The following is a 14,674-nucleotide window of genomic DNA, read 5'->3' on the forward strand; positions in this document are numbered from 1 at the left end:
GCATCAAGTCATAGAAATTTACAACTTTTAACTCCAGACATCCTGACTACAAACATACCTTGTGTGTTAGGAGTGGAAGCTGGACTAACTTTTTCCTACTCTGTTGCTTCTGCTAGCAGCTTCTCGTCCATCAGTGTTCTTCCACCCTGGAATAGCTCCCTCTGGTTTATAGTCTCTGTTTACAGTCCATCTGGGTGGTGTTAGGCTGGTCTTACTGCCCTTCCCTCCTTCTGCCTCAGCTGCTGTTGTTGCTACATAAAGATTTTATTTTACAAAATAATAGGTTTTCTAAAGGTCTTCAAACAGGTGATCATCTGCTGAGTATTTAAGAGATTGCAGCCTTGCTTTCTGTCAAAGCAGTACTTTGTATTAGGATTTTCTGTCACTGCAACAGTACTGTGGGTCTGTGCAGCCTGTGCAGTGGGATGCAGTGGGACTGCAAGTGCACAGCAAGCAAAGGAGTAGCATTGATAGGAATGGACTTAAGTTTACTCAGTAAAATTTAGTGGGACATACCACACTTTGACAGGGTATTTCAATGGAGGATAATGTGATTGCACGCTGTACATGGTTCTGTATGTGAGTAATGTCTGACATTTGCTGCTCTTGTATACTTTACCCTATATACCTCCCCTTCTTCCCTGCTCCTTCCCACTGAGTTAATTCCTTTCTTGCAAGGGGCCTCAAGGGCTGGAAAGCGTTACAGACTGCATGCAAAGTGCATCTTCAAGCTATCTATCTGATATTTTGTCATGTTCTTCTTTCTTTGCTACAGAATTCAGTGCAGCTGCAGAAGTACATGTTCCTAGTTTTTCATAGCCTCTTTGTTTTCTGCCTGTACCCTAGTTACACCAGATGATATGAAGGAGTTCTGTGGAAGTGTATCTCATCTGGAAAATAGTATTGTTAAAAGTAACAGTACCTTCACCCAGGTATCTCCAAGCATAAGCCACCTAAGAAATAAGCATTCTCCTCCTGTGAGGGAGCTGATAGCACATTATCTAGGAGGAGGAGCAAAAGCCTACTTAGAGAAGACTATAAACTTGGTGCTAACACAAGAGTAGGCTGTTAATGACAGACCACACTTCTCTTCATTGTTGGACTGTGGGTGGGCTTATGCTGCATAGTGGAGCTAAACTTGCTGGCTTATGTAAGGAAGTGATCCAGCAATAGCAGGTTAGATTTGGAAAATCAGTTTGCACGAGCTCTCTGCTTCCCCAGCACTCATACTTTAGGATTGATTGTTTTGTCATAGAGTGCTAAAGAGGCTGGTAATGTCTGTCTTTACTAGGTCTTACAAAGCTGCTACAGCACTGGAGTGAGAAACTGGAATTCAGTGGACTTCTGTGTGACTTGTGTTAGAGCAAGAGATGTTTTGCTGGGAGTCAAAAATGTACAGGGCAGCTTTGTTCTCTCTTGGTTTTTCTGATTCCTTTATAGTTTGAATGAGTAGAATGACAGCCCAACAAATGAAGTTTGCATCTAAGAGCTAACTTATTTCTCTTGCAACAGGAATAGAGGGATAATAGAGGGAAATTCCCCAGGAATAGTCCTGCAAAGTCAGTGCTTGCAGGACAATTAAAGCCCCCAGATTTATTTCAGCTGACCTGGCAGGTACAGTTGTTGTCATGGCACATCATCAAAGCTAGGTGGCTTAGCAGTGCTGTGAAGTTGAATCAATTCATGCTTCATGGATAGTGTGTAAGTTTCTTGCATGGGCAGCTGTGAAAGTCAAGATAAGTCCATGTATTTGTATTAGTCTGTGGATTTCCCCAATTTTCTTTATGGAAGAGCTGAAGAGAGCTATATTGCCTCTCTTGGTAACTCATAAGAGCTCCTCCTTGGTGTGGCTCTGAAAATAAGGCACTTTTAAGTTCTGAGTGTCTCTTCAGCAGGTAGAGAGAAGCTTGTGTTCCTGTCTGTTTTATTTCTGCTGCTGTTTCTAAGATGCTCTGCTATTTTCTCCATTTCCGCCTCTCCAGGTGTGGGCCTTCAGGAAGCACAGGGCAGGCCAAGGTGTGGACAAGGAGAATCTTGCATGCACAAGCTGAGGTTTTATTCGTCTATCTCGGCAAAAGCAGAATATTATCCCTTGCAATACAAAACTTCCCTGTGGCTGTTGGAAACAGGCTAGTCTTCAAATGATAGCCAACTCATTTCCAAAAGGGAGAAAGGCCAGTGACTGTGTTCATAAATGTCATAAAAACAAACCAAAGGATGTGTTTTTATTCTCTACTGTCATCTTGGTCTTCACAAACAGTTTCAAGGCTGTGAAAAATCCGGGCACTCCCTTAGCTTCCTGGGGAGATTTTTGCAATTTCTGCTTGTCCATAGGTGGCTCCAGGGGCTTGCATTGTATTTTGGATCCCAAACCTAAACCAAATTTATTCCCAAACTCTTCTTCCTCCCCCACAGTGTTTATCCCACTGTACATTGACCAGATGCTGTGAGTGAACACCAAGCTGCTTCTCAGCTAAGGATTAAATGATTAAGGAGATAGTTTCAAGTAAAACCTTGGGAAAAATGTTGTTCAGTTTATTTGCCTCTCCTTACTCTGTGTGTTTACTTGTTGCAAGGATCCAGATATCTCTTTATAGGGTCTGCCTTTCTGAATTGTATCCTCATTCGTAAAATCTATCAGAGATGGTTAATGAGGATCTCTGTTCTCCACCTAAGGTCCAGTGCTTGCTTAATGCATGTTGCAGACTACCCTTCACTAGTGGTAGATGGATGGGGCTTTTATTTTTCAGGCTCGGTAGCTGCGTTTTAGGGGCAAAGCTGGTCATACTGAAAGGTCAAAAGAATTTTCTCCCTTCTAGTCACCAATGAAGAAATTTTCAGTGGCCATTTAAATATATATCCTACCAGTTTCTGAAACAAGGTCAGTGACAATGTTAAAGTGCATTTTATAAAGGTACCTGGGTTCATATTTCCCCATCAGCTAGAATGGCCCAAACTCATGCCAGAATCTGGCTGCCTGCAGCATGCAACTGTCCCTCTCTCCTTTCTGGGAAGGAATTTAGGCAGCAGCTGGAGATGTCTCCTGGAATATGTCAGAGTAACCAGTGCCAGTGTAGCATGTCTGACTACTCATCCACCAATTTCCATGCACTGAAATGCTTTATTCAGCCTCATTTCAGCATCATTTCAGCTTTCTCTGTTGACACGCTCATCACATGGAGAAAAGATGGACTAGCTTAGTGCAATTTTTAAAGAATTATTCATTCTTTAAAAGAAGAATGGATTTTCTTCTCTGGTTCTCGGTATCACTGAGGAATAGCACCTCTCCCACTGCTGCTGCAGAGCACCAGACATCACTTGAATGGTATGACATAACAGTGCCTGTTCAGTGATGGCTGGACATTGAATGGCAGCATTCTCTATTTGTGCATCTTCAGCTGTTGATTTTCTTCCTCCTCCTCTTCTCCTCCTCTCTGATATTGTTTGTTGTTGTCCACGAAAAGAAAATGTGAGCCAAATAACGTCAAGCTTGTAAGATCACAACGAGTAAGAACTGAAGCAAAGTGGAGTTGCCAGTTCCATAGTATTTTGCTTTTAATGGATTTGTGCTGCTTGTCTCCTGTGGAATTCTTGTGTATAAATCAACCATGTGAAAAGCATTAAATATGCTGAAAATACAGCACAGGAGTTCAAATCTTATAAATAGATACAGCAAGAATGTTGTATCTTGCCAGACATTTTCAAATAACGAATGTGTCTTCCATTAAATGAATTTGTTCCCTTTCTGAAGTCTAGATGTTGCTATCACAGAAACTACTGTGACAGCTGACACTTGCGGCTCTCCTACTGGTAACTTGAATGGGAGCCCAAGGGTGAAGAGGACCATGGAGATTGCCTCTTGCTCTCTAAAGGGAATCCTTCTGGGTTAAGGCAGAGTTTCATCAACTGGTGTGAGGAGAACCAGAGCTACTGAGGGTATCAGTCTCCAGGAATCTCTTGGCACCACTTTTTAATGCTAAAGGACATTTTTAGATAAAGTTCATCTCTCTTGAAGGAGCCCAGCTAAAGGAGGAGATTGTAAGACCTGCATATTTTGCCTGCTTTAAATATGGCATAGTACATGTCTGACTCAATGAGCAGCTCTGGCTCCTCAGCATGTGCTTGACAGTGTTGGTGAGAGCACCCACTTGTCGGGCGGGGCCTGTGCTTCCTCTCTTCTAGGTTCTCTGAGCCAGACCCCAGCCACACACTGGAGGAGCGAGTGGTACACTGGTACTTTAGCCAGCTGGACAACAACAGCAGCAATGACATCAACAAGAGGGAGCTGAAGCCTTTCAAGCGTTATGTAAAGAAGAAAGCCAAGCCCAAGAAATGTGCCCGACGTTTCACTGACTACTGTGACCTCAACAAGGACAAGTCAATCTCGCTTCAGGAGCTGAAAGGGTGCTTGGGAGTCAGCAAGGAAGGAGGTGAGTATTTTTCCTTCCCCGTTGCATGAGAATAAACGACTGACATGGAGTTACAGCAAACTCGGGCCTCTGTTTTCTCCCAGGTGATTCAGAAGTGCCACAGTTTGTGTGAGAAAATGAGTAGGATTAATACCCTGCCATACAAACGTAGTTCATTATTTGTGTTACAACTCTGTCAAATATCCCTTATCACAGACCTTTGTGCTAAGCACTATACAAAAATAGGGCAAAAAGATGAGCCTTGCCCAGAACCCTGCTTGTGCTGTAGAAGTCCTTGGAAACTGTAGTTCAGATCAGGTCCCTTCTGAGTAATACACTGCTAACAATATGCTTTTGTCTCAGCCATGTAGGTTGGATAATGTATGAGCCAGCACAGATGCAGTCTGTCTCCAGAGACCCTGTTGACTAACAAAAATAATATTTCTTTTCATTGCTAAATCCAGCATGCAGGAAAGTGGATGATGCAGAGAGAACAGCTCAGAAAGAAAGCACAGGACTGTACTGTTGTCCTTTTTCAGAGTTAAAATACATTTTAAGATTGGGGAAAAAACAGGCGTATGAATAACATATTTTCCTTTCTGTTTAGTGCCTGAGCAACCAAGCAAACCTTCTTCCTCTTTCATCTTCACCTCATCTTCTGTTGAGACCTGGACCATACTGATATTTTTGGAAATTTAATGAATTTAAACTGTTCAACCCAAATTCAATAATTATCAGTCATTCTGGACTGTGGGCAGACTTGCTTGGCAGGAGAAGGTAAACGGGGAGACTCCAGGGGGCTAATTTCCTGTGCAGGTGTTTTGGCTGTGCGGACAGCTCTCGTTATAATCATCATGCCAGTTGGGAAGGGTGGATAGCTTTCTTTCTCCAGGCTTAACCTTTCCTTAGTTCTTTCCTCAGGTTTAGCACAAATGGAAAGGGAGTCAGTGCATTTGAGTGTTGGAATTTGCCTTTTCTAGGTGCTTTGCAAACATCTTAGTTATCATAATAAGCCCATTGCTTATTATGATTCTCTCAGCTTACTTGTCAGCTGTGAGAAGCATTCAGCTTCGCTAGTTCAGTGGGAGTTTTTTTTCTTAGTTATAGGTACCTTACTGAGGAATGACATACTAAAATAGCAATCCTGTTCCTTAATTTTATTACCTTCCCAATGAGGTGAATATGCCAAATGAATTTTATTGCTATTTGGCCTAGAATAAGACTCTCTGGAATCTGCTGCCTTGGCCAACCGACTGTTCAAAATTTAGTTTATGGAAGGGGGCAGGCTGGAGGGGAGAAAATGTGAATCTTTGAGCCCATGTGAAGAGGCAAGAAAGCAGCGAGACATTGTTGTGAATGCCTGATTGCCCAAGTGTTTGCTGAGAACACAGCCTTGACTTTTCACAGTTTCTTCCATTGTATGAGGACAGGATTGTGTGCAAAAAGGTGCTCTGTCCTTGTTTTATCATACAGCTCCACATACCTACTAAAGGCCTGACAGGCCTTGAGGATCTAAGATACATGGATAAGTTAGTTATGTGAAAGGAGGAGCAAGGAGGGCTAAAGGATGGTGAGGGCTAAAAAGCAGTAGAGGGAGCAGGTACTAACGTAGGAAAGAAGTGAAGGAGAGTACTCTAGTGGGACAGTAAGCAAGTTTGTGATGAGTCTTTTTTAAAAGTCATGAATTTGTGAGGTGGTAGATGACATATTTGCTCTGCTTTCTATTCACAAGAACTTCTAAATTAAGAAATAACTGGTATCTTACCCCTTCTCCAACTTTCCCGTATCCTGATCATGGGTGCATACAGTCAGTCTCTATATATTTGCTCTCTATTTCTTTTTCTCTACCATGGCCTCCAAACATCTGCTGGGGCTGAGGTCACTCTGGGTCCAAACCAAGAGCTAATCGGGAACCTTTTTCGTGAGGTACTTCCAGTTGTAAACTACCAGTCAGATGAAACCAAAACTTTTAATGAAAATCTATCTATTTCAACAAAAGCTTTGTTGGAAAGGTTTTTCTGGTCTGGACTGGACAAGGAAGGGCTGGAGGGAGGCAAGGAAAATCATCATTTCCCCTTGATATACTTCATTACAAATTAATTTGCCTCAGATGTTCCAGTGTATCCAGCAGCATGACTAAAATGAAGTGGGTCATCATTCCAGGCCAGTGTTCCTCCTGCTGGGCAAACTGAACACTGGTAATGATTTTGAAAATAAAACTTAATACAGATTTTGTAGGGTTCAGGACGTTGAGGCTTCTGCATTTTTGTCAGTGTTTTGCTTTTTGAGGTTTTTTTGTGGCCACTTCCATCCAAACGTGGAAATAGCATTGCTTGAAAGAAGCACAGGGCATAGATAAATCAGCATTGTTATATGCCTCTTGGGCACCGGATAGTCTAAATAAAGAAGATACATGAGAGAAGAATCAGCTGGGATATTCATAAAGACAAACCTGAATCTGAGCTCTTTCTGGCTTAGGATCAAATCTGTCCAAGACACATAGTTCTGTCTGTCTTCGCCTTCTCAGCAGATTCTTGGTGCCTGTGGTAGCCTAATAGATGGGTGCTGCCAGCCAGTGGTTCTTCAGCGAGGAAAACGGCTGTCCAGTCTGCCACCAACCCTTCCGCTTTTCCAATCCTTATGATGACCCAGAAAGTTGCTGGGAAATCTGCTAGGTCTGGTGGCCACTGGTTCTGGTGCACAGTTCTTGCCTCTCTGCTTAAACTAGATCAGTTTCTATCAGGGCAACTCAGATGGAAAATGCCATTCTTGGATTTTGGAGTGGAGTAGCCATAAAGAGCCAGCCTGTGAGGGCTTGCAGAAGCCTGCAAATGTTTTCTTAAATTGAGGCAGAGCAGGCAGAGAGGTCTTGTAGCTCAGAGTACGCCAGAAGAAGTCTTTGCCATCGTTTTATCTAGGATTGTCTGTTTGAGGAATTGTAGAAGGAAAACAGACTGATTTACAGCCTGTTAAAAGTTAGCATTCATCAGTGCAGTCCATGCAGCCCGAGTTGACATGGGGAACAATCTGTGATCAAAGAACAAATTTAGCTCTATGTATTAGTCAAAAGAGCTCCTCCTTGAGAGGAGATAGACACGCACTGTAAAGCTTTGCTGGAAAGTTACTGGACCCAAGATTAATGGGAGTCCAGTGATCTTGGAGAGGAGGACTGTAGATCTGAGCAATGCTTATACTAGTTGTGCTGGCTCTAAAATGCTGGAGTTGAGTTTTACCTCTATATTCTTCTAAATTCAGAAGACAAAGACAGCATTTTGTGCATGCCCAAAGAGGAGCTAAGGGATTAGGCAGCAAAATGTCCCTCCGCCAGCTGACGGGAAGTTTCCTTCTGCCAGTTCAGATCCCATGATGGCTCTGCTATCCAAGAGCTTGTCAGATGGTAGGTGTTGGGCACACTTCACAAGCCATGAGGACTTCTGGGGTGGTACCCATCCACTGTCTGTGCCAGCAGCCAGCTACCAAGAACACAGTCCAGAAACAGGATCAAAATGTCTTAATTAAAAAGGGGAAGGAGGGAGGAGGGGATGTGTGTAATTGAACAGCATGTCACTTTCTAGAGTAGCTGAGCAAATACTGCAGAAAGAAGGAAAAATAATTATAGAATCATAGAATGGTTTGGGTTGGAAGGGACCTTTAAAGGTCATCTAGTCCAACCGCCCTGCAGTGAGCAGGGACATCTTCAACTACATCAGGTTGCTCAGAGACCAATCCAACTTGACCTTGAATGTTTCTAGTGATGGGACATCTACCATCTCTCTGGAAAACCTGTTCCAGTGTTTCACCACCCTCATTGTAAAAAAAATTTCTTCCTTAGATCTAGTCTAAATCTGTTAGTTTAAAACCATTACCCCTTGTCCTATCACTAAAGGCCCTGCTAAAAAGTCTGTCCTCATCTTTCTTATAGGCCCCCTTTAAGTATTGAAAGGTTCCAGTAAGGTGTCCCCAGAGCCTCCTCTTCTCCAGGTTGATCAACCCCAACTCTCTGAGTCTTTCTTCATAGGAGAGGTGTTCCATCCCTCGGACAATTTTTGTGGCCTCCTCTGGACCCACTCCAGGAGGCCCATGTCTTTCCTGTGCTGAGGACTCCAGAGCTGGATGCAGAACTCCAGGTGGGGTCTCACCCGAGTGGAGTAGAGGGGCAGAATCACCTTCCTTGACCTGCTGGCCATGCTTTTTTTGATGCAGCTCAGGATGATACGGTTGGCCTTCTAGGCTGTGAGCGCATATTGCCAGCTTGCGTCCAGCTTTTCATTCACTAGTACCACCAAGTCCTTCTCCATAGGGCTGTTCTCAATCCCTTCATCCCCCAGCCTGTATTGATACCAGGGGTTGCCCCATCCCAGGTGCAGGATCTTGCACTTGGCCTTGTTGAACCTCCTGAGGTTCACACAGGCCCACTTCTCGAGTTTGTCCAGGTCCCTCTAGGTGGCATCCTTATGTCAACTGCACCACTCATCTTGGTGGTGTCAGCAAACTTGCTGAGGATGCATTCAATCCCACTGTCTATGTTATTGATGAAGATAGTAAATAGTACTGGTCCCACTATGGACCCTGAGGGACACTACTTGTCACAGATCTCCATCTGGACATTGAGCCATTCCCGACTACCCTCTGGATATGACTATCCAACCAGTTCCTTATCCACCAAAGAGTCTACCTGTCAAATCCATATCTCTCCAATTTAGACAGAAGGATACTGTGGGGGACCATGTCAAAGGCCTTACAGAAGTCCAGATAGATGACATTCGTAGCTTTTCCCTTGTCCACTGGTGTAGTCACTCCATCATAGAAGGCCACTGGTCAGGCAGGACTTGCCCTTGGTGAAGTGATGCTGGCTGTCTCAAATCACCTTCTTGTCTTCCATGTGCCTTAGCATAGCTTCTAGGAGGACCTGTTCCATGATCTTCCCAGGCACAGACGTGAGGCTGACAGGTTGGTAGATCCCAGGGTCCTCTTTTCTACCCTTTTTAAAAATGGGTGCAATGTTTCCCTCTTTCTAGTGACAAAGGGCTTCACCTGACTGCTGTGACTTTTCAAATATCATGGAGAGTGGCTTTGGAAATACATCCATGAGTGCCGGCAAATATCATGGAGAGTGGCTTGGCAACTACATCAGGCAGTGCAGGACTCTGGGATCCATCTCATTAGGTCCCATAGACTTACATATATTCATGTTCCTCAGGTGGTCACAAACCTGATCATCTCCTAAAGTGAGAGGGACTTTGCTCCCCCAGGCCCTGCCCTGCAGTCTATTCACTCAAGAGGTGTGGGAAGAGAGGTTGCCAGTGAGTGGACAATCTAAACAGCAGATTTAATTCAGTGATGTTTGGAACCCTTTTTATTGGTATCTGCAAAAGTGACTGATTCTCTGCATGCTTAGGAGGCTTCTGGGAGTGAGGATGTTCTGTATCACTGCATCTGGACTGATGATGGTAGAAAGCTGACAACAGTCTGAAAGGCTGAGAAAACTGTACTCGGGTAATGACTGAGTTAATAAAAGGAAATTCAGAGTAAATCTAATTACAATTAGATTAGAATGTAAACAAGCTCCACTGGTTCGGTGCTTGTTTTTGTTTGCCTTGTTCAGATATACTTCTTTGGATCAAAGTAGAGATGCTCCAGTTTGCCTTTAATCTTGAAGAAAGTTATTGATGGCTAGTGTGTGTCAGGACACCAGTATTGTGTTAAGGGTGCAAGACAGGGCTTGTGGTAGTGTGTTCCTTCTACCATCAAAGGTGAGAGCTTTGCTCAGTAAGTCACAGGAATCATTTCTGCATATAAAAAGCTGCCAGGGTTTCCTTAGGGCTTTAATGTTTGAAAGACACCTGGCCTAATCTTGTGTGGCTAGAATTGTTACCCAAAATAGTGTACTTGTGAGGCTGAGCAAATACTCTGCATTATGAAGCTCTGTGAATGATAGGATGTTACACTATAATACCCAAGGGCTTCCCAGGTATATGTCAGAAATCTGCTTTCACTGTCTGCTGTATTCCTTCCTCTTTTTCATGTCAATTTTTTGCTTGGTGCAGTGTTGTTTTGATGGGGTTTTGTCTTCTGTAGGTGTCTGTGGCTGGCCTGTGTTTATGTTGCAGGCAGCTGGCTGAAGACAATACTCTCTGCTTTGGGAGTGACAGGTGATGAGCTCCAAGGTAATTTCCCAGCACGGTGGTGTGTGGCCAGACCCACGGGAAAGCAGAGAGCCCTACCAGGCTGCCAGGAAGGTGTGCCTGCCCAGCCTGGAGCATCCCTGCCTTTTGTATGGACTCACCTGGAGCTCCCTGCCTCTTCCTGAGGACAAACAGGTCTCGTTCACAGTAATGCCCAGGGCTCTTAGCTGCATGGGGAGCAAAGGGAGGTTTCGGATGCCCTCTTGCTTACCCAGGCAGCCAGTGGGAGGGCTGCCCTCCAGGGGTCTGGCCCCGGCAGTGGCTCCTGCAAGCTGGGTGATGCCGCGGCTAAGTGACCTGGGATTTTATTGCTGGACCCCCGGGAGAGCCCCAGTTAGCTCTGGAGTAATCTGCCCCTTGGCCATAGAGCTCTGCTTTTTATACATGGGTGCAGAAAGAAGCTAACAGCAGTGGTTCCTCTGATCTGCCAGGGCAGATGGCTGATACAAGGCTGGTGTTCAGGGGCCATGACAGTGTTTATACAGCTTCTCTTATTGACGATCTTTAAAGCCAACAGGTTGTGCTTTCCAACCAAACTCAGCCACCACCACCTTTCTTTCCCTCTCTTTTCCTTCCCAGTGGTTCCACTTCTGTCCTGCAGCCCAGCCTCCTGTCCCCCAGGGCTACCCCAGTCTCACCCATGCTCCCTGACCTTCTGCTCGTCTTGCTCTTGCAGAGCTCAAGTGTCCTTTAGCTGTGAGTGTGCAAAGTACATAATGTGCAAAGCAAGCTATGCAGTCAGGTCAGATGCCTGCATAAGTCAAAGATAAGTCTTGGGCTGAGCTGTAGCAGAAGGTGGCAACAGGCTTACTGCTTCTGACTGGTCCTGTTTCCACCTAATCCCCCATCTGAAAGCAGCTAGCTGGAAATGTAATGTGCTTTCAAGAGCTCCTGTACTCCCTGAGCTCTCTGTACCCTGTGCATGGTAGGAACAGGTTTATTATGGAGGTGAGAGCCCTTGTCATGAGCTCCATCGGGTGTAGGGTGGATGTGCCTTTATCTCATGATAGTCACAGCTCTGCTGTCTGTCCCTGCCCTTCTGCGAGGTATAAGTTCAGGTCTTTGATTGTTTAGTCCAAGCTAAAGATACGCAAAAGTTGAGCAATCTGTATTGTCTACACCTTCACTTTTCTGGCTGACCCCTGTCTACATGACATTATTTTGCTTGCTCTTAGCAAAAATGGTTTTGGGAAACTTCATGGCACTACTTACATCCTTCCTTTCTTCTTCCTGCTTCCACAGTTTAGTCTAACATTGTAATTGTTGCATCTTGCCCTCTGGATTTCATGATGTTCAGATGCTACAACACCAGGTATTTAACTTCTCTCACCTAAAGCACATTAGTCTGACTCCTGCATGTCAGTCTTAAGGAGTGCTGGCAGGTCTTGTTGTGTTCATGCTCAGAGGAGCTCCTTTGAACCTGCACTCTGGCAACAGACAGTGAGGACGCTCCTTTGTCATGCCACGGCATTTATTACTTTTAACATGGTTCTTGGATTTTACAGGTAGCCTGAGCAGTTTCCCCAATGGAAAAAGACAAGGCCTTAACCCTTTCAGTGAGTATCCTGTAGAAGTGTTTCCTTTTTTCTATGATAATCATGTGTCCCAAAATTCATTCTACCCTGCTCTCCTCTTGTTCACAAATATTAATATAAAAACAGCTGGAAACCAGCTGCATCATCTTGAAGTCCAGCACTGTCTTCAACTGGGGCAGACAGTACGTTGGTAAGGGATTAGAATAGGATACAGCAGGTATGGGATGAACACTCTCCTACCCTATTCTCCCTGCTTCTGGCAAGCAATGATTTAGGTGATTTGTTGTGTTTACATTACATTACTTCACGGACAAGTTCCCATAAAGACTCTTCTCTGTCCTGGTGAAGGTCTGCTCTCCTCTGTATTTTGTGGCCATGAATCGCACCCTTTCATCAGGCATGAAGAACAACTTTTATTTGTTTTGCTTTTAGACCTGCTGCCTCATGGTTTCATTGGATGCTTCTCATTTTGAATTGTGAGGAACAGTGAGCAGTTCTCCCCTATCTTTCTCTTGCCACTTGTTCTATAGCTCTCCAACGTATATCTGCTTACACTCCTTTCCATGTTGAAGAGACCTAGGCTATGTATTTGCTTAATGACAGAAGTCTTCCCATACCTCTTGCTATCCTCCTTACATTTCTGGGTGCCTTATTTGCCTGATGAGATGGGCTAAACAGGGAACTGAAGATATAGAGCAGCTAAGCCTTATATATTGATGTAGTGATGTTTCCTGGTGTGTCCTCAGTTCTGAGCATGTATTTGATTTTTCTGCTGCTAAAAGCTGAGCAGAGGCATTCAAAAAATTGTGTATTGTGGCTTCAGCCTCTTTCCTAGTCATTCAAGAGTGCTTAGTGTAGGACAAGTCATCCCTTCTCTCCACTTATGCACTGCGTTGCGTGTATAGACATTGAAGTCAATCTGCTGTTTTTACAAGCTGGTCATTGAGCTCTGTGATGCCCTTTTGCAGAGCTGTGCAGTCAGTTTCTACTACGACTATCCAGAAATCCAGAATAATTTTACAATATTCTCCTTCTGTGGTAGCGCATGTTGATTAGCACTGATCCCAGTGAGATCTGTCTGGGAACCTTTCTCCTTTCTGAAACTGAAATCTATAATTCTGTCTTCTCTTCACCATGTTTTCACCTGTAATTAATCCACAGAGCTCTCTGTCTGATCTCTCTCTGATTTGAAAGAATCAAAGAGCTTTGATTCTTTAAGAACCTTGGAGGGGCTTAACAAAAGCTTTCTGAAGAAACGAGCATGGGGGTGTGTGCATCCATCTGCAATGCCAGGCAGCACCCTTGCACCATCCACTGGGACACAATAGCTCAGCAGGGTCCTGGGAACCCACCTCCAAGTACACTGTATTCCCACCACAGATTCAGTAGCTTGGTAAGCTTCTGAGTACATCATGCAGGCAGGTCTCCAAGAACCATGGAGCAGGGAGACCACTGCCTTGTGCTGTTGCAGAGGTGAGGAGAGGTGGCTTGCCCTTGCCCTGTGTGCCTGCCTCCTTGCCTGCTCGGGGCGGAGGCAGCAGGCTGCAGCTCTCAGCGGAGATGGTGGCAGGGCAGCCTTGCAGCAGCGGGCTTCGGTGTCAGCACATCAGCCAGGGCAGGTGGGAGAGATGTCAGATTGTTTGCCGAGACTGCATACCCATTTCCAAGGAGGAGGAGGGAGAGGATAGTAGTTTATGTTTAAAAATACGTCAGACCCTAAGGCTTCATGTGACTCATTTAATGCCTTTTTTTCAGCAAGGCTGTGTCATTAGCCCCTGGTTGTTTACAGCCTCACAGCTTACTCTGGGATCTCAGCCCTCTGGGGCCATGGCTGCAGCAGAGGCTGTACTGTATCGCTATCTGTCAGGTGCCCTTTTGGTTTTTTTCCTCACTTTCTGTGCTTCTGTTTTGTTTTCCCTCCTTGCCCACCCCACCCTTTTCAGTAGGTCGCCTGGTGTAGCAGCAGAAGACAGGAAGGGAAGGCAGGAGCCAGCCCAAAGGAAAGAAAGATCCAGTGACAGACGGACAGACACCTTGCTGCTTGTGAGCAAGCATGCAGCATCAGCAACATCCAATGTAGCAGAAGTGGCACCCAGAATGTTTGCACTTTTTAATAATTGATTTGGGTTTGGGTTTGTTTTTAATTGCTTTTCAATGCCATTATCTAATACTTTGGAGAGTGGGGGGAAGCAGGATCATGACTTTTTAAAATTTGAACAGCTACTGATGACATAAAATTGAGTTCACAGGGACTCAAAGATAATTTTATATACTGTATATAAATATATATGTAAATTGTACATTTGTCTTGTACAGGGGTTGGAGTCACTGTTCTGTTCCTCCTGTTGCTTTTGAAGGCTGTTAGCGTTAGAGGGACACTTTGCATTTAAAGAATTACAGTAATGCATTCATTTCTGCCACCAAACCATCATTCAGTTGTAAACCTTAACATCTCCATGCTCAAAGGAGCAAGTATTTCAGCATGACTTCTGTTTTCAGATGTGCACACAGTGCAAGATGCTTCTTGGGAGCAGCTGAACCCTTC

General features: G+C 44.6%; 1 protein-coding gene across 1 annotated transcript in view; it reads left to right on the top strand.

The window, feature by feature from the left end:
• Positions 1-14,428, top strand: part of LOC104526022 (SPARC-related modular calcium-binding protein 1-like) — a gene marked incomplete at its 5' end in the record, with an annotated part of 23,006 nt that extends 8,578 nt beyond the window's left edge. The window contains 3 exons of the mRNA XM_010169348.1: positions 4,183-4,430; positions 12,100-12,150; positions 14,073-14,428. Coding sequence (XP_010167650.1) covers positions 4,183-4,430; positions 12,100-12,150; positions 14,073-14,089 — 316 coding nt within the window. The remainder of the gene's footprint in view (positions 1-4,182; positions 4,431-12,099; positions 12,151-14,072) is intronic.
• Between the last annotated feature and the right edge of the window lie 246 nt (positions 14,429-14,674).

This window comes from Antrostomus carolinensis, unplaced genomic scaffold, assembly GCF_000700745.2.
Source record: "Antrostomus carolinensis isolate BGI_N321 unplaced genomic scaffold, ASM70074v2 scaffold8236, whole genome shotgun sequence".
NCBI lineage: Eukaryota > Metazoa > Chordata > Aves > Caprimulgiformes > Caprimulgidae > Antrostomus > Antrostomus carolinensis.